The sequence below is a fragment of the Pithys albifrons genome, chromosome 2, assembly GCF_047495875.1.
Source record: "Pithys albifrons albifrons isolate INPA30051 chromosome 2, PitAlb_v1, whole genome shotgun sequence".
NCBI classification, from domain to species: Eukaryota; Metazoa; Chordata; class Aves; order Passeriformes; family Thamnophilidae; genus Pithys; species Pithys albifrons.
The window spans coordinates 73,213,662-73,237,559 of record NC_092459.1 but is presented as its reverse complement, the minus strand read 5'-3'; the positions used below and the strand labels follow the sequence as shown (position 1 = coordinate 73,237,559).

General features: G+C 36.1%; 1 protein-coding gene across 7 annotated transcripts in view; it reads left to right on the top strand.

The window, feature by feature from the left end:
- WDR27 (WD repeat domain 27) overlaps positions 1-23,075 on the top strand; it is a 104,450-nt gene extending 81,375 nt beyond the window's left edge. For 5 of the 7 annotated variants that reach the window (XM_071547973.1, XM_071547971.1, XM_071547968.1 and 2 more), the window contains 2 exons: positions 6,229-6,308; positions 22,424-23,075. In XM_071547973.1, the coding sequence (XP_071404074.1) occupies positions 6,229-6,308; positions 22,424-22,478 (135 nt within the window). In that variant the 3' untranslated portion in view covers positions 22,479-23,075. Of the gene's footprint in view, positions 1-6,228; positions 6,309-8,201; positions 8,254-22,423 lie in introns of those variants that run through there. The other 2 variants (XM_071547969.1, XM_071547972.1) reach the window with 2 other exon arrangements.
- Positions 23,076-23,898: the final 823 nt, after the last annotated feature.

Genomic DNA, 23,898 nt, shown 5'->3' with positions numbered 1-23,898 from the left:
TTGTATTTGCAAGACAATGGCATTAGAATGCAATATACTTCACCAAGAATATGAAATAATAAGTAATTATATTATAAATAATATCTTTATATTGTTATTTGAAATAACAACAGCAGTATTAAACCACAATTAAACAGAAATAGAATTTTCTCTGATAGCCATATGAGAGAAAATTCGTGTTATGCAGCAGTGGATTCTCATGTTATTGTTTGCATGTAAAATGCAAAGGATTTTCTGGATCACTGAACATAAGTAGTTTTAGTTTTGCATGTACTTTTGTGTACATGTACATGTAGTTGTAGTTTTGCATATACTTTTGTGAGTGGATCCAATTTTCCAGACTTATAACTCAAAATAATATATTTTTTAAATCCCAGTGTTCTGGGAAGGAAATTGTTTTAGCAAGTATTTTATTTTTTAAAGATATAGCATATTTTTAATTTATACCAGAGCCATTTTCCAATACCTGTTAAAGAAAAACTGGAAAATAGCTTAATTAATTATACAAGGAATTCCAGTCCTTTATGACATACAATATACTCACAGGATTGAAAACTCTGGGTTTGACAATTTTTCATCAAATGTTCATAACAGATCCACAGTGCTATTTTATTTGGCTGTGGAGTCTGCTTTTCAGGCCAAGAACTTTAGGTCTGATTGGACTAAATAGGACATCATACAGTATGTATGGTAAAAAATCTTGATATTTGGAGACAGGATCTCTTTCTAAGTACAGATCTTCGTTTAAAGTTTAGTGATTTTAGTTATAGTTAATTTGACAGTGATTTTAAAATATAAGCAAGAGTGGTTTTTTATGTTTGTGTGCTTAAAGTACAGGATTGAACCTATAGACCTTGGTCTCATTGGCATTAGTGGAAACACACTGTTTCATTTGGAGCAATATTGTGTCTGGAGGCTGTCATGGAATGACAAATAGTAGCAAAGCTCCCTGGAGTTGTACCCAGAGCCACAGTCAGGATGTTATATAACATTATAAATGGAGAACCCAAAACAAACTGATGCAGCTTATTGTGGAAAGGCTCATATACAATAGGTTTTATTTCAGAACTTATTCAAGAAAATGTTAACATCTTGAAAATCTGAAGAAAGATTTTTTGTAATTATTTTCTGCATAAGTATTTCACACAGGTGAGTGTAACTGTTTTCCCAGTTTTCTTGGGCATCTCTGAATCTGTAAGGATAAAATTAAAAACTAGCTCCTCTGCTAAGGACCACCTATAGGAAGATCCCAACTTTTCTGCTCTAGGACCATTTAGGGTTCCCTGTTGGATCTATATTTTGACTTTTTTTGAGATTCTAATATGTGTCCTTTTGCTTCCACTTTTTCAAGCTGTTTTCCTTAAGTAAATACAGACAAGAGCAAGGCAGCATGTTTCCAAGAACATTACTTCCCATGCATGGTAGAGATAAATCATTATTCCAGGACCTAATCTGCTTACGAGTGCAGTATTGAACTTCAGTGATGTACTTGCTTAATGGGTTGGAATGAATCTTCCAAACAAACTTTATAAATCTGCTCCAAGGAATATTGAATGACTCAGGGTTAAATATAATTAATAACTTAAAGGAACCTGAAAATATATAGCGAAGTGGACATGGCCCCCCTTTATCCTAGAGTAGAGAGAGGCATCCCAGCCCAGGAGTCCAGGATAAGGGAATTTTAAAAAGGAAGAGTTTTCCTTGGTCAAAGAGGATTGGATTTAGAGAATATCCAGGCAAACTTAACATCTACAAGGCTGTCACTGTCCACAAGAAGGTGATCAGGAGTAGTCAGCATGGATTCACAAAAGTAAATCATGCTTGAACAACGTGATGGTCTTCTGTGATGAAACAAATACCCGGATGAGTGGGGGGAGAGCAGTGGATATTGTCTACCTTGACTTCAGCAAGGCTTTTGACACTATCTCACAACATCCTTATAGGCAAACTCAGGAAGTGTGGACAGTGAGGTGGATTGAGATCTGGCAGAACAGAAGATCCCAGATGATTGTAATCAGTGGCACAGGCTTGATCTGAAGGCCTGTCACTAGTGGTGTCCCCCAAGTTCAATACTGGGCCCAGTATTGTTTAACCCATCCATCAATGACTTGGATGAAGAGGCAGATGCCTCCTTGGCAAGTTTGCTGATGACACAAAGCTGGGAGGAGCTGCTGATACCCCAGAGGGATGTACGGCCCTTCAGAAGGACCCCAATAGGTTGGAGAGATGGGCAGAGAGGAACTATTTCAACTTCAACAAAGGCGAATGCAGAGTCCATCACTTGGGAAGGAATAACCCCATGCACTAGTACAGGCAGCTCTGTGCAAGAAGGATCTGGGGATCCTGCTGAACAACAAACTAACCATGAGCCAAATTGTCCAGAATGCCAAAGGTATCCTGGGGTGCATTAGCAAGAACATTGCCAGCAGGTCGAGGGAGGTAATCCTGCCCCTCTGCTGAGCCCTGATAAGGCCACATCTGGAGTAATGTCCAGTTCTGAGTTCCTCAGTACAAGAGACATGGAGTTCCTGGAGCAGTTCCAGTGGAGGGCTACAAAGATGACTGGGACTGGAGCATTTCTCTTACAAGGACAGATTGAGGAAGCTGGGATTGGTGAGTCTTGAGAAGACATGACTGAGAGGGGATGTCATTGGTGTCTATAAGTATCTGAAGGGAGAGTGCCACGAGGATGGAGCCAGGCTCTTCTCAGTGGTGCCAAACAATAGGACACAAAGCAACAGGCAGGAACTGATGCACTGGAAGTTCCACCTGAATATGAGGACAAGGGGGCACAGGCTCAAGCTCTGCCAGGGGAAATTTAAGTTGGATATCAGAAAAAAATTCTTTCCAGAGAGGGGATTGGAATGGCCTGCCCAGAGAGGTGGTGGATTCACTGTCCCTGGAGGTTTTTAAACTGAGATTGGATGTGGCACTGAGTGCCATGATCTATTAAACAGACTGGAGTTGGACCAAGGGTTGGACTTGATGATCTCTGAGGTCTTTTCCAACCCAATCGATTCTATGATTTTATACTGTGTAGGTTGCCCAGAGAAGTTGTGGATTCTCCCTCACTGGTGATATTCTAGAACCATCTGGACACAATCCTGTGCCATGTGCTCTGGGATGATCCTTCCTGAGCAGGGAAGTTGGGCCAAATGATCCAACCTTATCAGTTCTATGATTCTGTCATTTTGTGATATTTATGTAGGTCTGCAGGAGGGATCCAGCCTTGTTGTAGTCACGTCAGACTTAAAGTCATCAGTAGAGTTCTGACAAGCCAGTTTGTGGCCTGGGACAGTTAAACTGTTTTATTCCAGCACTGTAGATGAGCTAATGACTCTTACCATCCTTACTCTCTGGAAGGTCACACCAAACTAAGATGTCTACATTGCCTGTGAGCTCACACAAGTAAGACTGCACAGCACTGTGCTAAACCATATGGACGTATTACTGTGATTCTCTGTTGACTCAAGGATAACCACACCATGGTCCATTTCACAGTACAGACATGCCCTAAATTTCATGTCTTGACATTCTTTGTTTTTGTTTCTCTGATGATATAAATAGGAGACTTCTCCTTATAAGACTTGCAGTTGTTTTAGAACTTGGGTTTGAATTTAATATATTCAGTCTAACCACACCACCCACCCCTCTCTCCCCAAGTTACTTGATGCAAATGTTTTTATATGTATATTTGAGGTATAGCACATTGAATGAGCTGGTTAATTGACATGCTACATTTAAACTTCTCATTTGGCTGTACAAATCATGCACTTAAGAAAAGCATGTTTTAAGAAAGCTATTAATCTAATTTCTCTACTATTTTTCTTTTATGATCTAAGAAGTTCCAGGAAACTATCTCTGGTTAGCCTTTAGTATTCTGAGTATTTTTTTGAATGTATATTATTTTAGTAATTAGTTTTGTTCCAAATTGCACTGTGATGTTGCATTTTTTTTTTCTGCAGAATATTTCTCCATATTTATAATTTTGAAAAGTTAATAGAAATTGGTAAATATTCAGTGCACTGAAAATTAGAATATTATTGAAATTGTGTGTTCATTGTGTTGCTAGCTAAAAGAAACGTTTATCAAGGTGCATGTTTAGGGCCTTTCATATTTTATATGGTTATAATAAAAAAGCAGAATCTGCATACTTGGCAATTATATAATAGAAAATAAATTAAAATTTTATTTAAAAATAATATAATTTTGCATTTTTGCACAAAGATATTTTCATTTTAATTTTCCATTGTGATATATAGGCTGTCCAAATGATATATTAATGAGGAACTGACAAAGTTTATCACTTGTAGGAACTTCAGATATAGTTCTTATTTCCCAAATGGCAGCAAGCAACATTAAATAATTTGTAAATAATTTTCATCTTACAAAAGAATTCCACATATAGACCCTACTGTTGCATAGTCAAATTATAATGATGAAGAATCTTGAAATGATGCCTTTGATGAATTTATTTCAGCTACCAGAACGATTAAAGTTCCTAATTTAACAAAATTAAAATGTAAAGTATTGTTTTTCTATTCCTACTTGCTTTTGTGGGTGGAGAAGTGAAAAGTATTCCAGGTGTGATGAACTACTCATTATGAAAGTGCAAGGTTATAAGGAAAAAAAATATGTACATCCTCATCAAGTATTTTGCACATGAATAGGAAGCTATTGAAAAGACATTTAAGTATCATTAAGACTTAGAATATGGATCTAAAAAAGAGAATCCCCTTAAGATTTCAATCATCTTAAAAATTTCTTTTTAAAATTAAATTTTATCAAAACAGGACTATAATTTTTTTCATATTCTCTATTGTATTGCGTATCTTGGAATATATTTATAAGTTCAAGAAAACAATACTTCTAATAATATCTTTCCTATATAACACACATAAATTTTCCCTCTTTCTTGCTTGTGATATCTTAAGTGGTATACCAATTCTTTTACTCTATCTGCTTTCACATCACCCCTAGGTGGTAGGAAAGCCTTCTTATTCCTGCTTTCAAATTGGATAAGAAACTAAGAGGCTGGTTTTTGCACTTGGTCATGAAGTTTTGTTTTTCCTGATGAGAACTAAAAAACAACCTGAGTACACATAGTGGTATTAAAATAGACCTATTTCCTAATTTGACTAGTTTAGCACAGCCCTGAAGACACTCATGAGATGGTGGCAGGAGAGTTTCATTAGGGTGGTTCTGAAGAATGGAAGTGTTTTTTTGACACTGTTCAGGAAAAGAACTATGTATGGACCTCAGAAAATGCATTATCTGGGACAGTTTTTTCACCTAAACTGTATAAGAGAGAAGGTGTGCCTATGACATGGCAGACCAAGCCCCACTGGCATTTCGGTGCGCAGGCTGGTAAGTTATCCTGTTCTCATAGCGCACTGGTGATTGCAGTGGAGGCACCATGAGCTGTGCTTTTACTCGACAACAGACATGTACAAAGTGTAAGCACAATGAATCAGCCCACCCTGGTGGGCTTTATTTTCAAACTAATTGTCAATCATTAGTCTGAGCTTTCATCTAACAGTCCAGAGTTTTGAAGATAAATAGGTAATTTCCATTCTCTACCAGAAAAGCTAGAGGCAGCCTGCATTGCCTTCAGATACATGTAATATGTGCTCCTTGAGGAGTTCCACTTAACAAGAGTGATAAACATACAAGTGTCCACAGTTGTGCCCTATTTTGCCATTAAAATTTTGCATCTCAGCACACTTCTTGCAATAGTGTCAGCAATTATAATTGCAAAATATAAGAGTATTTGAAAAATTTTAGAATAGTAATCTGTTGAATGGCACAAGTGTTAACGAATGATGTCCTTTTCTTTAAGATGATTATATGTACTGTGGTGATCCTGAATGGAAAATTCATGCCATGCAGCTGATCCTGGCTTGGAGTCATTTAGCTGTCTGACAAGAGAACTTTCCCCTTTTAAGGAAGGAAAGCACTCAGATTTAGGGTTCATCCATGTTTTTTAGTGTGTTAGATTCCAAGTGACAATACCTCATGACTCTCAGGGCTGTGGAGACTATAAAGGCACACTCATGTTGCTACTAATGAGTCACCTGGACTCTTTCATGTATAGACTGTTGTCACGAAGTAGTGGGAAGATAATTTTTTCTTGTAGTGATGTCTCATTATGTTTTATGGTTTTTGACTGGCAACAACTGTACTGCATTATACATAAAAAAACAAATTTGTCTTCTCCTTCTGTTCAAGATTCGTTTTAAGAGTTACTTTCAGCAGTTGCATCCAGAAGTATTTTTGACACAGTGGAACCTGTTTCATTCTTTGGGAAGGTAATAATATAATATTAGTGCATTGATTTTTTTTTATGGAATTGCATTTCCATTACCTTGATCAGGAAGGTACAATTCTGTAGTTCACGTATAAGGTTGCATTTTAACCTCCGGTTAAACTTTGTTGCATACATATGTTTATGGAAGATACAAATATAAATTTCTTTGTTTTCTACCATTTTAGGCCAGATCTGTAGACATCTGGAATTCTTTTTATTTAATCACTATCCTTGCACTTTAATAAATTTCCGAATATATATGTATTAGTCTGTCTAAAGGCCATTGGTAAATATCACAGGACTTTAGAAAAATTAACTTACATAAAAAGATCAGCTATATTTTGTAGGGTTGGGCAGAACTGAATTTTTTTAACATTTCCATTAAATTAATATACTTTAAAAATTACATTGGTGGTGTTTTGGGGAAAAAATATGTATTTAAGCAGACATACTACATCTCAACAATTTTTTTGGTATAAGCATATAAGAACATTAATAACTAATAATTGTTTGTTTTCTTTATTTAAGTTGTTAACCCAGAAGTAGGGTAAAACTCAGCAACAGTTAGCTTGCCTCCAGCCACTGTGGAAATTGTTAAATGTTTTAATTATCTGTTTGCTTTTATACCCCTTTCTTTTAAACAACTAATCTGAGAAATCTTCTATGAATAAGAGATCTTTTTATATTTTAAAATCTTTTAAACTATTGTGACAGTTTGAACCCTATATATAGGTACCCTGAAGAAATACATCCATTTGCAGTTGCTTTCAATTGGGTCTAGCTCTGCCAGGCACAAATGACTTCATTATGCTACTTTTTGCCTATGGATTAGTACTTAACACCTACTTGGAAAAAAGTGTTGCTCTTTCTTAAAGCTTTTGTAACACACAGACTTTATGCCACTTGGAGAAATTTTGTTAATACCACATGGGGGTAGAAACAACACTGTTCAAGATGAATCAATTTGAAAATTTCCTTTTACTCTCACTTTTTGTTTTGAAAATGTTGAATGCAGGTAGTAATAGAAGTATCTTGAAACAGAAGGTTTACTCTTTTGATAGGTGTCTGTCTTTTGTGATACATTATTTCATGATGAATTGACTATTTTAAATATGGAATTTGCATGAGAATATCTGGGGTTTAGGGAAAGAAAAGGCATTATACTCTAAGTAAACATGTTCTGTTGCTTGAGTGTGGAATAATAAAAGAAGGAATGTGAGCCTGTTAAATTCTGATACAAACTTCAGTTTTAGGAAGAAAAATCCATTTCTCTGGAGGTTCGAGGATAATTAGGGATATAAAACTACTACTTTGAAGAGGACTGCCTGACTATGCTTGTGTGGCTAGGTTTGCTTGAAAGAGTTTTGGTTTTTTAGTGTATTTTGCTATGAGCTAATGTCCAGATTTTGAAGAGGAATTTGAAATTATACACCTGAGTAAGATGCTAGTAAAACCTCTTTTTCATGTGTCTCTCTTTTTTTTTTTTTTAGTTACTGAGTGAAGAGACAGGATTGTAATGACAGTGATGTCATGCAAACATTAGTAGCCTCAGAGATTATAGCAGGCTTTTGAAGAATGTCTGAGATTATATTTAAGATGTTTCAAACCTATCATTAAAGCAAATGATCTGGAAAACATTCCTGATCATTTGTCCAGTCATGTGAGTTCCAAGTGTATTTTGCAGACTTTTAAAAATTGCTATTGTAAGAATATAGTGTATTTTCTACATTAAAAATACCACTATTTTAATTTCTTTTAATTTAATTGGATTTTTGCTTTGATTCACTCAAGTTTGAGTAATCTTGACACTGTCTTGCTCATAGAATAATTATTGAAGCAAATAACATACTCTACTGCACTGTACTCTTTGTTGTTCCTCATGCACCATCTTCAGATCCCTGCTTCACCAATCTACTATCACAGAATCACAGAATGGTTGAGGTTGGAAGGAATGGCTGGAGGTCATCTAGTCCAACGCCCCTGCTCAAGCAGGGCCACCTACAGCAGGTTGGTCAGACCCATGTCCAGTCAGCTTTTGAATATGTTCAAGAATGGAGACTCCACAATCTCTCTGGTCAAACTGACAGTAATCTCACTGCTCCAAGATGGCCTTCAATATGCTGCAATTATGACAATTGTACTACAGTGCCCCACATTTAAAGTGGAATAAGCAGGAGATATGTCTGGATATGTAGCTTAAGAAATGAGCAGCCAGATTAGCAACTGTCCTCTGATTTGTGCAAATTTGTGTCTGTTGCACAGAATGTGAGCTAGGGAACTATGTGGAAGGGAGAATTGCATGAAATTGTGAAATAGTGAAATATTGTAGAATGTGGAATTCCTAGTAGAATTTAGTCCACCCATGAAACTTTCAGAATGTATTCCTTAGAAACTGCAATCATGGAAAAACTTAAAAACTCTTTCCTCTTTTTCTGCCTAACAATCAAATGAGTGTGAACCTGGAACAGATTTATAATTGGAAGAGCAGAGACAGAAAAATTTTAATTGCAGAATGGATCTTGATTATATATGAAACAGATCAATATTTCTTCATCTAGAATATTCTTTTCATTCCATGTCTTATACCCACTTTGTGCGGAAATGTCAGCGCAGGTTATTATTGAGATCATCTGGAGGTGAATGACACTGCCAACTCCAGCACATAACTGCAGCCATGTGCTGTAATAAATAATGGAGTTTCCCTTCCTAGCATCAATTTCTCTTATGTGGTATCAATTCTTTGATTGTACTCCAAACCATGAAGGTCCTTGTCTAAAATAGTTTGCTGTTTGAAACATATTTATATCTCTATATTTCTGAAGTAAGTATTGAATAAAACATAAAATCCCTTGTGAATTGCAGCAGTGAGCCAATAGTTACAGCAATGCAGGCCATAAACAGTCATTTTCAGGAAAGTGTTCTAGGCTGCCAATCTTGAGTGAAGGGAGCTTCACACTGCCGAGTTTGTGGTAAAGAGCAAACCCTGGGAAAGGATGGAAGCTAAGGCACATCTCTGATTTCATCATTCCTCTGCTGTATGTGTTGGCAAACATCTCCCTACTCAGCATCCTGCTCTTATGGACTCCATTCTGAGGTATATACCTTTTCTTGTGCTGTTTTATGGAGAGCTGAGGTGACCATCTAAAGAATTAGTTGCATGGTCAGATTTTGTGGTAGAAGGACCATTTGCATCTGAGATGTAACTGATTATGATATCAGTCAAAACAACAGAAAAGTGGAGTTATAACATGGAAACCGGTAGAATTATGCAGTTGAAATCTGGTCAGGAATGAGAATCTATTCCTAAGACTCTCATTGTTCTTACAAATGAAAATAATTTGGCATTCCTATTCTACATGTCAATCTCCTCAAGATTTCTAAGCTCTCTGAGTCTCTTTTTGTGACTACAAAGCAGATGTAGCAGTTAATATGAATACCTAAGGCAGAAGTGGTAATCTTTGTTGGTGGTATAAACCACAAACTCCTAGAGATTATTTCCAGGTCTTTGTAGTTGCTTTCCTCTCAATTCCAGTGGGAGCAGGGCTTTATTCAGGAATATGGAAATTCTTCAGCTTTTTTGTCTGAAAGCAAAGAAGCGCTGACTCTGAGTAGGAATTCTCAAAGAAAATCCCACATATGAATGCTTACGGGGTTTAGATACTGTAAATTTAGAACAAATTATGTAGGTCCAGGTTGGATTATTCTAACAATGGGTTGGTTTATTCCTTCTATTGTTTTTATGTACACGAACCAGCAAAGTAAGACATTTTAGATTTCCTCAGTGTAATATCCTGAGGCAAGCCAGCTGTATTTTAAATTGTGTTGTGTGTTTTTATATGTAGATTGATGTGTATTTATAAAGACATGGTATACTAACACAGCACTCTTGTTTAAATGTAGCTTCCTGAACCTTTGTGAGTTCAGTAAGAAAGACTCTGAGGTATTTTTTATCTGAAACATAACCAGCACAAAAAACAATTTTTAAAATTTGAAGAAAGTAAACATAAATTCTGTGTATGTGTATGGATATGAACTCATGCATAAAGGGCCATAAAAACATGCATTTTTAATGTTCAGCATTATTTTACCAGTAGGACAATAAAGCAAGGTTGTAGCGGAAGAGGAAATGTTTATGGTATGTTCTTAATTCCTTATTTATGTTGATGTAATTGAAAGAAAATGGGAACCAGAGAAAAATTAGCAGTGGTAATGAGACACTGTTTATTACCACTCATAGGAGTAGAAATTATTTTATCTGTGACAGAAATAAAATTGAAATAGCTTCAGGTAATTAGCATGACTCCTTTAATTAAAGTAAATTAGAACACCTTTTCTTAGAATACAGACATAATTGGCATATGAAGTCATGCATTTGGTTGCCAAGTTTTGTGCTAAGTGCATTGAATGAGGGATGGCAAAATATTAGTGTGCACATCAAACAATTTTTGCAGTTTGTCCAATCTACATCATGTGTGACAGTGTAGCAATTTTTAGGCACTGCATTTTAAGAAATGCTCTACTGGCCTCAAGAAATGGTATCTATTACTTGACTCCAGTAGGCTTCATGCAAGCACAGTTTAGCCTTTGCCAAGGAGAGCCAAACTTCTGTGTAAGGTGGCCAAGAACCATATTTGGCAATTTGAGAAATAATATGTGTAGAATAATATGTCACAAAGTACATCACTGATGCAGAGTGAAACCTCAAAATCATTTGTCAGTTTTTACACAATGAGGGAAACCATTGTGATTCTTCTTATGCTGTCTGCAGGAACTGTGTCTTAAGCATTGGGAGTGCTATGGTGCCTTCTCTTTGTCCCTCCAGAAACCCTAACCCTAGGCTAGATTTGTCCCTTGTCCAGGAATTAGCTGTGTTGTGTGTGGATTCCGTGACCAGGAAGGATTGCTGTGTTGCTGTGCTACAGTCAGACAAGTTGTCATTTGCCCTCTGCTGTAAGAATCAGCGTGAACTATCCTATTTGGGACTGGACACAAGATGGGGTATCCCACCATCTCACTGAGAGAGAGTGTGGGTCCCCAGGGAGTTGTATAGAATGCTGGCCAAGCTGGATTGAAACCTCGATGTCTGCAGAAATTATAGATGTCTTTGCTGCAAGATTTTGTCTGAGATTTGTTTTCCTTTTGTGTTCTGAGCCTGCTTCATCAGCTATGTTTTTCAAGCAAGTCAAAATACTTCAAACTCTTATTTTGATAGGAAATTTGTTAGTTAATGTAGTGGAAGTATAATTAAGTAATCTGATGTAACTGTTGGCTTTCTGTGCATCTGTAGTCTGGCAGAAGAAGTCAGAACAACTGATGAGGTGGCTAATATACATGTACTGTAAATTAGAGATCTTAATTACACCCCTGGCTCCCAGGAAGTCAATTGGAATTTTACCTTTATTATACTAAGGGTTAAAATCCCTACATTATGTATGGAGGCCCTTTTTTTTTATTTAAATAAGGCTGAATGCATTGTAAAACAGTTATAGTTTGCCTGAACTTCTGGGGTGAGCATGAATTAGACATAAATGACTTAGTCTTGTTTTGCAATTGCTTTTCCTTTTTAACTTGAACACTTTAATTATTTGTGTTTTATTCCTGTTCTCTGTCCCTTAACCCAGGAAATTATTAAATACATTATTCCACTTTTCTAGGTTTTATTCTTTCCAGTTCTTCTTTACTAAGCATTGCTTCTGTAGTTCCTTGAGACCTGAAATACACAGTAGGACATTTACCATGAGTGCCTTTTGAACAAATGTTTAGACAACAACTAAAGCTATTATTTTTTTTCCTGTACTGTTCATTACATTATGTAAGATTCATTTCAAATTATGTTCATAAAACTGGAAATACTGTTCTGTTTTGCTTTTTTTTGTCTAGATTTCCTCGCCATTATTTCTTTCTCAATCTAAAGAACTCAGAAAAAAATTTGCCAGAAAGGGATTTTCAGTTTGTAGTAGACAAACTGAATGATACATCAATATATGTTTTTAATTAAAAATGAAAAAGCTGAAATGTGCATCTGAAAGGACTGGATAATTCTGATGAAAGGCTACATTAAGAGTCTATACGTAGTGTTTTTACCTACTTCCATTGCTGTTGCCTTGTAATTGCATCAGTGACAGATGAAAGAATATATGTTTTACGCTACAAGTTGTTTTAGTGATATCTGTGATTCAAAAGCAAGGGACTGAGCTAAATGTCTAAACGGGTTATGTGTAAAGCTTACATACTTTTGTGCTATGGGAGGTGAAGTGTGGTGTTCTGTTATTACAGATGTGGTCTGTGGAGAGCTTTCTCTTTTAGTCACAACAGATGCAGAATGGCAAAATCACAGAAGATGCTGAGTTAGAAGGGAAGCACAAGGATCATTGAGTCCAACCCTTAGCCCTTCACAGGACCATCCCCAAGAGTTACACCATGTGCCCGAGAGCATCGTGCAAATGCTTCTTGAACTCTGTGAGGCTTGATGCTGTGACCACTTCCCTGGGGAGCCTGTTCCAGTGCCCAACCACCCTCTGGGTGAAGAATCATTTTCTAATATCCAACCTCAACTTCCCCTGACACAACTTCACGCCATTCCCTTGGGTCCCATCACTAGTCACCACATAGAAGAGATTAGTGCCTGCCTCTCTTCTTCCCCTCACAAGGAAGTTGTAACTTCAATGAGATCTCCCTTCAGCCTCCTCCAGGTTGAACATACCAAGTGACCTCAGCCGCTCCTCATAGGGCTTCCCCTCAGGTCCTTCACCATCTTCGTTGTCCTCTTTTGGATGCTCTCTAATGGCTTAATATCGTTCTTATATTGTGGTACCCAAAACTACACACAATGTCCAAGGTGAGACTGCCCAGAGCAGAGGACAGCAGGACAAGGGAGGTCTTGACCAGCTGGCGACACTTTGCCTGATGCCCTCAGGACATGGTTGACCTTTCTGGCTGCCAGGGCACTGCTGACTCATTCAACCTGCCATTGACGAGGACCCCGGTTGCCTTTCCCATCACTGCTTTCCTGCATCTCCTTCTCCATTCTGTATGAACAGCTAGGGTTGCCCCATCCCAGGTGCAGAATCCAACCCTTTTCCCTTGTCAAGGTCTCTCTGCAGGCCCTCCCTGCCTTCAAGAGAGTCATCAGTTTCTCCCAATTTTGTGTCATGTAGAGTAAAGAATTGCACTTTCCTTTATTGCTGTGTTTCAATACCTTGACCCTTTCCTGGCTGTATTATTTCTGGAAGGGAAAAAGTGTAGTTCACCCTCTAATCTCACATATATTTTCTCAAAACAGCCATTTGTGATCTGTCTTTACACAGTAGAAACACATTCCATTAGCCATTCAAAGTGAATAGTATGCTGTGTGTGATAAGTACCATTTTGAAATGGAATTAACTTCTTCAAAGTGTCAGATTGCATGCATCCTGTGAGCAGTCTTCCAAGGTGTTAGGCCACCAGGATAGAGTTTCTATTTAAGATGGAACTTTATGCTGGAACCAAATTTAATAAATAAAACATTGTTAACCCAATTGTACTTAATGAGTTCTTTTCCTAGATCACGTTTTACTGCAAAGGTGAAGGGGGATTTAAAGTAACTAGTCTTTTACTCTTCAGCTTTCTGCTTGTAGTGAAATCAATAACAAAATTAATAATAGTTTTTGACATAAAACCAGGTATGATGTTGTAAAGCAAGCCAATATAATGGTATCATTAGAAATTAAAAAAATTGAAGAAAGAGAACATATGTAGTGAGCAAAGCTCACACTAAGGAAATGACAAAATAATTTATTTAGGTTCATGGTATAAATTTTTTTAAAGACACTTTCCCAGTAGTTCTCCTGTCAAATAACCCTTCATATATAAGACTGCTTAAAATATGAATGTTATGTTTCTTGAACCATTCTCTGGTGTTGCCCACCCCATCCTGTTATGTCTGACTTATTTTTATTTTCAGTTATTTTTTAAGTTATTTTCTTTCATTTGTATACTAGAACTGGGATCTGATGTACTAGTACGTATTTAGTTGTGTGAGGAACATTTACCACTACTTTTCCCTAGTGCTCTGAAGAGATGAGAGTCCACTGCCAAACTGGCATGTTTTCTGGAGTGGAAATATCTAATATGGACTATTAAAAGAAAAGCAGCCTTTGGGGGCCTATGCATTGCTATGGGATTGACCTGTCTTCCAAGAGTGGTATAACCATTATAACTACCTTCTCTCATGTATTTATTTCTCCATTAGTTGTAACAACAGAATAATATGAAGTGGATCATATACTTTTAGATTAGTGTATTTAATTTGTTTTTTATTATCTTGCTGCTTGAGTATTATTACATACTTACACAAATTCTTGCCTATGTTTGAGAAAGCTAAGTAAAAAAGTCAGAAACATTAAAGGAGTTTGCAGTTATTTGGGGTGGTTTATTGCTTCAGGTTTTCTTCATCAATATCATATTTAAGTGAAAAATATTTCTGAATATCAATATGGAAGCATTAAGATGGATTTAAGATTGTTTGACATATTTTGATCAAGCAATTTTAACACATCAAAAGACTTACTGGGAGTTACTAGTTTTATTTACCTATAAAAATGTCATGTTAGATGTAGATGAGAATTTTTCTTTTATTGAGCCATAAATAATATTTACTAAAGTTGACAGCAAGGAGATGCAGGTGCTGAAATGGGTAATGTATTTAAAATATGATACATTAGGGAAACTTCCCAGGAGGTTCCAGGAACATCTGTTCAGAAGATATTAATTTAATCTGAGTCATAAGGGAACTAAGGTTTTAAAAGTGAAGGCCAAGTTTTGGATAACACTACTGTGAAAGATGAAGATGCAGAATTTATGTATTATCAAAGATATGTCAGAGGGTAGAAATAGTCAGGTAGAAAGCAGAAGTTAAGCTGCCAAGAAAGGAACTAGTGATACACTTGTGAAGTTGGCTCTGAGTGATCTGTTAGGCTTGTCACATGTTTGATGAAAGAGGAGTAATCCGTGAGGCACAGTGCATGGTTACAAAGTGTACAAGGAACATAGACTACGCCTTGCTGGCTGTGGAGGTATGCTTTATGTTAAAGACAGCATAGAAGAGAGGCAAATTATAAAACCTCAACAAGTAATGAGTCCTGTAGAGGCTGAAATTCCAGTCCTGTATAGGAAGAAGACAGTATTGAATTTATATCCTAATAACAAGGTCAGGATGGCAACACTGTCTGTGTTATGATAGATCAGTGAGGGCAGGAAGGTCTGCTACTCTGCCATGTCAGGGTGTGTGCAGAGATCAGACCTTAGATACTAGAAATGATTGTCTCATGGTGAAGGTGGTCACCAGAGTCAAAACTTGGCTACATATCACGAAATATGTAGAAACTGTATTTCACTCAGGAAGTCATAGAATCATGAGTCATTTTGTTTGGGAGACCCTTAACTTCATGGAGTACACCTGTTAACCCAGCACTAGGTTAGATTCCCCTAACCAAGACTATCTCACTCTTTTGTAGATAGTTGTTTATAGGACTCTTGGAGAAAATGCCAAGGTGAAGCATAGCTCCAGATCTTTGCTCAAGTTTATCTATTCTTCTGCTCCAAATAAAAGTATTAGAGAAGTTTGGATAGAAATTTCAAGTAACTATGTTCACCTGGTGTGGCTTTGTCAAAGTATCTATTTGTTGTAACCTTTTAAAAAACTTTAAATAATAAGCACAGATGAGGTAATAAAAATAATTGTTGCTTTCAGAGCTGTGTTTCTTTAATATTTTATTTAGAAAGAAAGTTACAAATGAAAATAAGAGGGTTTAAAATAAGGGTTTGCAATGAAGATTCAGTTGGAGGCTGAGTTAAAGGACCTCTCCAGATTGCATTGTTACCTTTAAATGTATCTGTTCATTTGCTTGAATGACTAGTGAAAATATTGTATATAGTGAATCTGTTACATTATTCAGTAAGTTTTTGTTGGAGTTCTGCACATGTAGGTGGTCTGGAGTAACATCTTTATTCCTTGGCCTCTGTACAACTTACTCTGAGATGTTGTTTGCCTGTTATAGCTTCAACCTGTTGAATAATTTGTCTTTCATTACAATTATCCTTCCTACCAATTCTGGAAAAACTTTCTCTTCTTTAAGGCCAGAAGCCTACCTAAAGCATCAGTATATGTACATCATCGGTAGGTCCTTTGACAGCTCTTTTGATGTCATATTCAACCACTGAACTTGGTTCCCTCTACCAAACCATCTCTGATGTGCAAGACATATCAAACACAGATACTGCAGACACTAAAAGTTAAATAGATGAATTCCACATGATGTATCAGTCCTTCTGATCTAAGCCATTTGGAATTTTATTTAGATATGCGTGAATTAATTTTTCTGACAATCTTCTGTTCATTAATGATTTCTGCCTGGAAATCAGAGGTATGGATTCTGTGTTTGAGAGAAAGAGAGAAATGTACTCAACCTACCCTATCCATGCACTGAGCATAATGAGAGGGAAAATGTGAACATATCATCTATACATACTATAAAAACTGAAGTTCTCAGCTCTTGAGTGACACTACATGTACTTGCCCCCTATATGGTTATGTGTGTATGATACACCTGAAGGAATTACAGTTAAAAGCTGCTAACCTGTTTTTATATTTTCTCCTGAGTTCCCATTTCTGCAATAGGAGAGCTATCTTAACAGTAAAAGCTTCTGTCCTCTGTCTGTGAAAAAACATATGGCTTTGATCTGAGTGATTGCTTAGAAAGCAGCTGTCAAATTAAACAATCATCTTTCAAGAAAACAAATCTTTCCGAAGTGCTACTGACATGTCTTCTGTTCTTGACTTAAACCACAAAATCAGAGTGGCTAAAGCCTTCATGTACTATAGCTCTTCAGGAGTAAAAATGGTGAATTCTATATTGCCTTAGACACCACTTTCTGAACAGGAAAAATATAATAAAAGCCAGTTACATATTGTCTCCTTTTCTTCTTGCTCTTGATTGTTGCTAACTGTGAAATGAACGCAAGATTCAAGAGCATTGCTTCTACTTGTGGCCTCTCATTTTCAAAGAATAGTTTGAATAATGAAAGCTGAGAATACTAAACCCCTGAAAATTATATTCCTATCTGTTCTGCTGAGATAGTGGACTTTTGGCAAGATGATACTTTTTGCTGTGCAGCTAGGAGACCTTTTCAAAGTTTGTATCTCTACTTGCATATTATGCATATTTATACTAACTAAAAGAAAGCAAAATTATATTAGGTGCCTCTAATGTGAAACTATCTGAAATTGCTTTGATTCTTGTTATTTCCTGAAATAAAGTATGTCTTGAGGCCTGCCATGTATCCATAGATATATGTGTTGTGTGAAATATTATAACAAAATATTAGTTATATGCATTTCTATGCAAATCCAACTGTTCATGTTTGTGGCTTAAAAACTTCCATGTCTCTAATTTACAGCATATTTGGAGTTTCTTTTGTTTTAATGTGCCATCACTAGAGAAACATATTTCCCACTCACCAAAGGTAATTCTGAAAAAATATATATACCCTGTGTTAATATAAAAGGGAATGCAGTAGACAGTGCCTTGAAATTCATTCTGTTAGGTAACTGACAGCCTTCCAACACTGCATGCCACTTTTTAACTTTATTGTCATAAACCTTTGTACTCTGGTGAACTTTTATATCTTGTACAGCCCATGTAGTAAAAGAGAACTGTGTTCAAGAACTTGTTCTCCCTCTTCTGGCACCAGATGTCAGAGGTACTTTCTAAACCTTGAATTTTCTGTCAAAAGCTCTAAAATTTACAGAACTTCAATCTTCTCTGCCCTACTTGAAGGTCTTTTCTTTACTCATATATCCATCAATAATAAAAATAACTCACGCTTTCATGTATCCTCTAGTATTCAAAAATGTTGTAGTGTTTGTCCCATAGGAGACCTTTATGTAAGTTTCAAATTATTCACAGAACCTCTGTTAAAATTTGAATACATAATAGTAAGACATGATTACTTTGGGTTTTGTTTTTTGTTTGGTGGAGGTTTTTTTACTTTTTTGTTTGGTTGGAGGGGGTTGATATTTTTTTTGATTAGTTGGTTTGGTTTTGTTGTTTATTTTTTCTGCTTTGGTTCTGTGTTTGTTTGAGGGTTTTTAGTTTTCTTTTCTTTTTTTTTTAATTTTAAGTGGTATGTCGACTTAATTCCTATAGAGATTTCAAATATAGTGTAAAACAGTTTCAGAGCTGCATGTTTGGGAGCTGAGGAGTTTGAATGAAGTAACATGCTTGCATTATTTGGAAATGTAATATTGGCATAAGTTAAACATTATTGTTTTCTTTAAAATCTTGCTGAGATTTCTATAGGTTCTAAATATAGCTTAGAATATTCTGCATTAATCAATTTTAATAGCTCTTAGATGTTAGAAATCCAGAATTTCAAGAGTCTTGCAAGTTAGATTTTTAGTAGCTCTTTTAATCTATGTTAATACAGATTACAATTAGCTTTCTACTGTTACTCTATTACTATTGTACTAGTAACTGAAATTTCTATATTGTCTGAAATGTAAGAAACTGTAAAACTGTTGTTATGGGTGTTCTGCATATATCTTCAGCCACTTCTGAAAGAAGAGAAGGGAAGACAGAGGAGACCTCATAGCCCTCTTCAGCTTCGTCACAGGGGAGGTGGAGGGGCAGGCACTGATCTCTTCCTTCTGGTGACCAGTGACAGAACCCAAGGGAATGGCCTGAAGTTGTGTCAGAGGAGACTTAGGTTGTCTATTACAAACAGGTTTTTCACCCAGAGAGTGACTGGGATCTGGAACAGGCTCCCCATGGAGGTGGTCACAGCACTGAGCCTAGCAGAGTTCAAGAAGCATTTGGACAACCTCTCAGGCACATGGTGTGACTCTTGGGAATGGTCCTTTGCAGGGCCAGGAGTTGGACTTCAGTGATTCTTGTCGTCCCTTGCTACTAAGGAGTTATCTATATTTCTATGAAGTATATGCCACTTACACAAGAGAAAATGCTTTTCCCCCAATCAGACATAGAAATTTATTCTAAAATCTGAGGGCTAAACTGGGCTCCCTATGACTGTATATTTGCAATTTAGTTTGGATGAGAAATGTGCTTTTGAAGTGAACTTACCAGCTGTCCCTACTTACCCCACTCCACTTCTGATTGCTGTATACTTTGTGAGGATGTATGTTGGGCTTGTCTCTGGTAAAGCCAAGCCAGAAAATGAACTCCAGGGATGTACTCAGTGTGCTAACAGACTCAATCCATTGAACCAGAGCAGAGCTAGTTTACACTAACCCATGAAATGTCTAGATATAACCCAAGGGAACCTCAGACTGAGAAGGAAGAAAATCCCCACTCTATAGAAAGAACTCAGGATGCTAATTGAGCCCATCCAAACCTCTATTTTTTAATGAAATATTTCTTTAATGATTTTGTAATTTTTGGATTATGAGTGTTGTTTGAACTGTCTAATAACTGGTTGATTTTTATTAGGCTTTTGAAACATTGGTTGGATGAAGTAAAAACTACTGGCTCTGTATATTCCTTTTCTTAATGGCAAGGTATTGAACATAACACTTCTCCAGAGAAAAGCTTTGATGCAGACAAATTTTGATACAATAAAAGGGCAACCTCATTTTATCTACTGCCAAAGAAAACAGGTTGAAAAAGCAAGAGAAAGGGAAAAGGAAGGAGAAGGACTTGAGAGAGCACATGATCAACAAGGAGAGATCTAAAAGCCAAAAGGTGGATGTTTTAATTCAGTCAACAATTCAGTAATTGGTTTGATGCTGCAAAAGTTGTGAAGGTGGTTAAATGGAGTGGAAAGATAATTTTTTTAGATTAGTGAAAACAGAAGGACTGGAAGAACGTAATAGCAAAGTAGCAAATACATTTAGCAGGTGGCAGCCAAGCAGTGTTACAGTACTGTCAGAGGATCTGATAGGAGGATTGGACACACATTGCAGTTTTTGAGGTTCCAGTTGGACATTACAGAAAAAAAAAAGACATCAAGAGAGCAGTGCAACACTGGAATGAGTTGCAAAATCTCCTTGCAGTTTTTGAAGATTTAGGCAGACAAAGCCATAGCTAAGCTCTTCTAAAATTTCCAGGGGTTGCACCTAGAGCAGGAAGATGGACAAGATGACTTCCTTGGGTCTTATAAAAGTTCAGCTTGTTTAAAGTTATTTTATATTAGATTGAAAGCTAAAAAAGGTTTCTATATTGCCTTCTGTAATAGAAAGTCTTCACTATAGAATAGAATCCATCTCTGATTTCTTAGGTTAGAACTGTTGTCTTCTGATAACAAGAAATAATAATAAAAACATTTTCTTTTTTTTTTCTTCCACATGATAAATGGCTACAGAAATTTAGAAAGGATACATGACTTAGATATTTTATAGATATGTCTTATTTCCAATGCATTCTGGTTTTGCCTGTGATGGACTTAATTTTCTTCTTATTAGCTGATGTGCTTTAGATTTAGTATGAGAATAGTGTTTATAACACACTGATGTTTTAGTTGTTACTAAGTCGTGTTTATACCAAGTCAAGGATTTTTCAGCTGCTCATGCCCTGCTAGTGAGAAGGCTGGAAGGGTGCAAGAAGATGCGAGGGGACACAGCCAGGACAGATGACTCAAACTGGTCAAAGGGATATTCCATATCCTATGATATTATGCTCAGTATATAAACTGAGGGCAAAGCTGGCCTGGTGTATTTGCTTGAGAACTGGCCAGGCATCAGTCAGCGAGTGGTGAGCATTGTCCATCACTTGTTTTGTATGCTATAATTCTTTTGTCATTATGGTTATCAGTATTGTGATTTTCTTTCTTTTCTGTCCCATTCAACTGTCTTTATCTCTTTTATTTTTCTGATTCTTTCCTCCATCCCACTGGTGGTGGAGGGATAGAGTGAGTGGCTTCACAGTGCTTAGTTTCCATCTGGAGTTAAACAAAAACACAATATTAAGTTACACAGGTAGATAAGGAGATACTGGAAGTCTTTGGAAGTACGTGATGGTCTTGGAAAGCTGTAAAAGATAGAGTTAGAGGAATTAAATTGGACAGTTCTTGGTAGTCTATATTTTCAGGTTACATAAGTGAGAGTGAGAAAGAACAGAAAAGAACAAAAGTCGTGGTCTTGGGAGATAAAAGTTAGGAGAGATTAGAAGAATTGATCATTGTATATGTTGAAGGTGGGAATACGAACCCAAATGATAACTTATTGACCACAGAGGCTCTTTATCAAAAGGAATAAAACAAATTACTGAAAGTGTCAAAGACAGAACAGATCAAGAAAAATGAGGATGTGAAAAGTTAACAAAACTGAACTGGTTGGAGCATGAGATGCATGTTTGGTTCTAGCTCTTCAGATTTTCATCACTGGCATAAATAACTGTAAGTCATAATAAGCAAGGATTAAACATCTAGAATTTTTAGTGGATAGTAAGTGGTGCCATTTGTAGATCACCCTTTTCTGAGATACAACAGGTTTTCAAGTCGCTTGTAGAAGTAAGTTCAGAAAATAGTATTTCCTCTTATTTTAACTAAGATCTTCTGAGACTGGTAAAAGAAAACTAATGCAGTTGAAGGCTTTTTATACATGTACTCGAGTCTTGCCTCTTCATAAAAGTTTCTCAACATACTTTCTTACAAAGGAAATTCTTATTCTACATTTAACACCAATAAAAATCAGAATACTGCATTTGTTGGTATGCCTGATTTAATTCACAGTATTTTCCATCTTCATTTATTCCAGCTCTTTCTTATTTCTTCCATACTCCCTTTTTGAGTCATACACCGTGAAGTCTGTTTGACTTTCTATGTGGTTTAAACATATGCTTCAGTTTTACAGACTGTTGATGTGTTAGTGGATGTTGACACAAATTTGAAAATAGTTGGAAAAGAAAAATCTAAGTAAAATGGAATTTTCAGATTAGTTTGATTGAGATGAGTCTATAGGTTATGTTGTTCCTTTATTTTTTTTTCTAATGAATCCTGGACATCTTAACATAAAAGTAATTTAAATATCTTAACGAGATTCAATCAGTTTGTTGCTCTAAAGCAAACTGTGTTCACTGGAAAGATCTTTATTAAAGCCATGTGTTCTTTTCTTTCGAACTGCAGCTCACCACCATCACCTTGGATGGCAAACTCCGGTTGTTTCTACCCTGATACTTGACAGCCTGTGGAGCTTTGGCCATGGGACTCTGAGAATAACAACTTGCTGAGAGAAAGGAGACTGGTAACTGGCCACAAGCAAGGGGCATAATATTCCCTTTTAACTACAGTTTTCTTCTGACTTTATTTTCTGCAAGTTCCTCAAGCTGTTCTCAAAGATCTTCTGTTTACCTTTATTGCAAAAATAAGAGTGAAAGAATAAGAAAAAAAGGAGGCTACTCATTCTGACTTCATTCTACCAAATCACCAAAGAGGTGGCTTTCAAAGGGCTGATGTAATGCTTATATTTAGGTGTATTCTGTAGTACTTTGCTAGACTTGGACCACTCTAGTCTAGACTGAAAATGCAAGTAAAATAAAAAGTATTCCATTTTTAAAGATAAATCTGTCTGTGACAAATTTTTAAAATTAATCTGAAAGAAGGATTGTATGTCTTTCTGAAATGCCATGAGAGTCCATCTGTTATATTTCTTTGGGGTTACTGGAATTAGCGTGGATGTTGTTTGAAGGCAGAATTTTATTAATTTATTATTTACCCTACATTCTTTAAATTTATAAGGGAATATGTGACAAATATCTTCTCTTTAGAGGGAACTACTTCTGTCTTTTAAATAAATGTTGAATATTTTCAAAAATGTTAAAGTAAGATAAAAATAAAATTATGGGAAAATATATTAATTTATTGTATTCTTCCTAGTTTACTTGTCTTGATCTTAGAAAAGATTTTTTAGGCAACTGTTGTTTTTTTTAAAGAAGAAAACTCTAGACATTCTCAATGTTTATTGACTCTAGGTAAGAATAGAAAGCACATAAGTGACTGGGGAAAGGAGACAGATTTTTTTTCCTTGCAAAATTGTGGTGCCATTTCAGTTAAATTTTCAGAAAAGAGTTTATTAATTATATATCTTTTTTTAAAAAAGGAAAAAGTTGGAATTACTACTCCCACTTTAATATCAATCAGTATGGACAGATCATTTTCAGTACTATAAAATATATTTAATAGACATCCCCCGTTTATGTATTTAATCTTTAGTATAAGTAGATAAAATTATTTCTATTTGCTTAGTTTCCATAAGAAATATTCTTTTATAAAGGGTTTAGCAGTATTTTGCTGAACAAAGTCATATATTGTCACTATGTATCATATCCAGATATTCTCCAGAACACAATGGCCTCATCAATAAAGAGGGTAGTCCAGCCAGGTCATATCCTGCAGGACTCTGAATATCAGAATCAGGTTTGGTATGATCAAAGCAAATGTGGAATAAACTATTTCAATACTTTGTAATACTTGTTCAGTTTAAAATCAGATTAACCAAGAGATCACCTTTTATGCTGCAGCTGCACACTGGTACCTTACACTCACAAATTATTAGGAAGATTTAAATTTTTGTTTCCACCGCAGAGATCCTCAGGATGGTC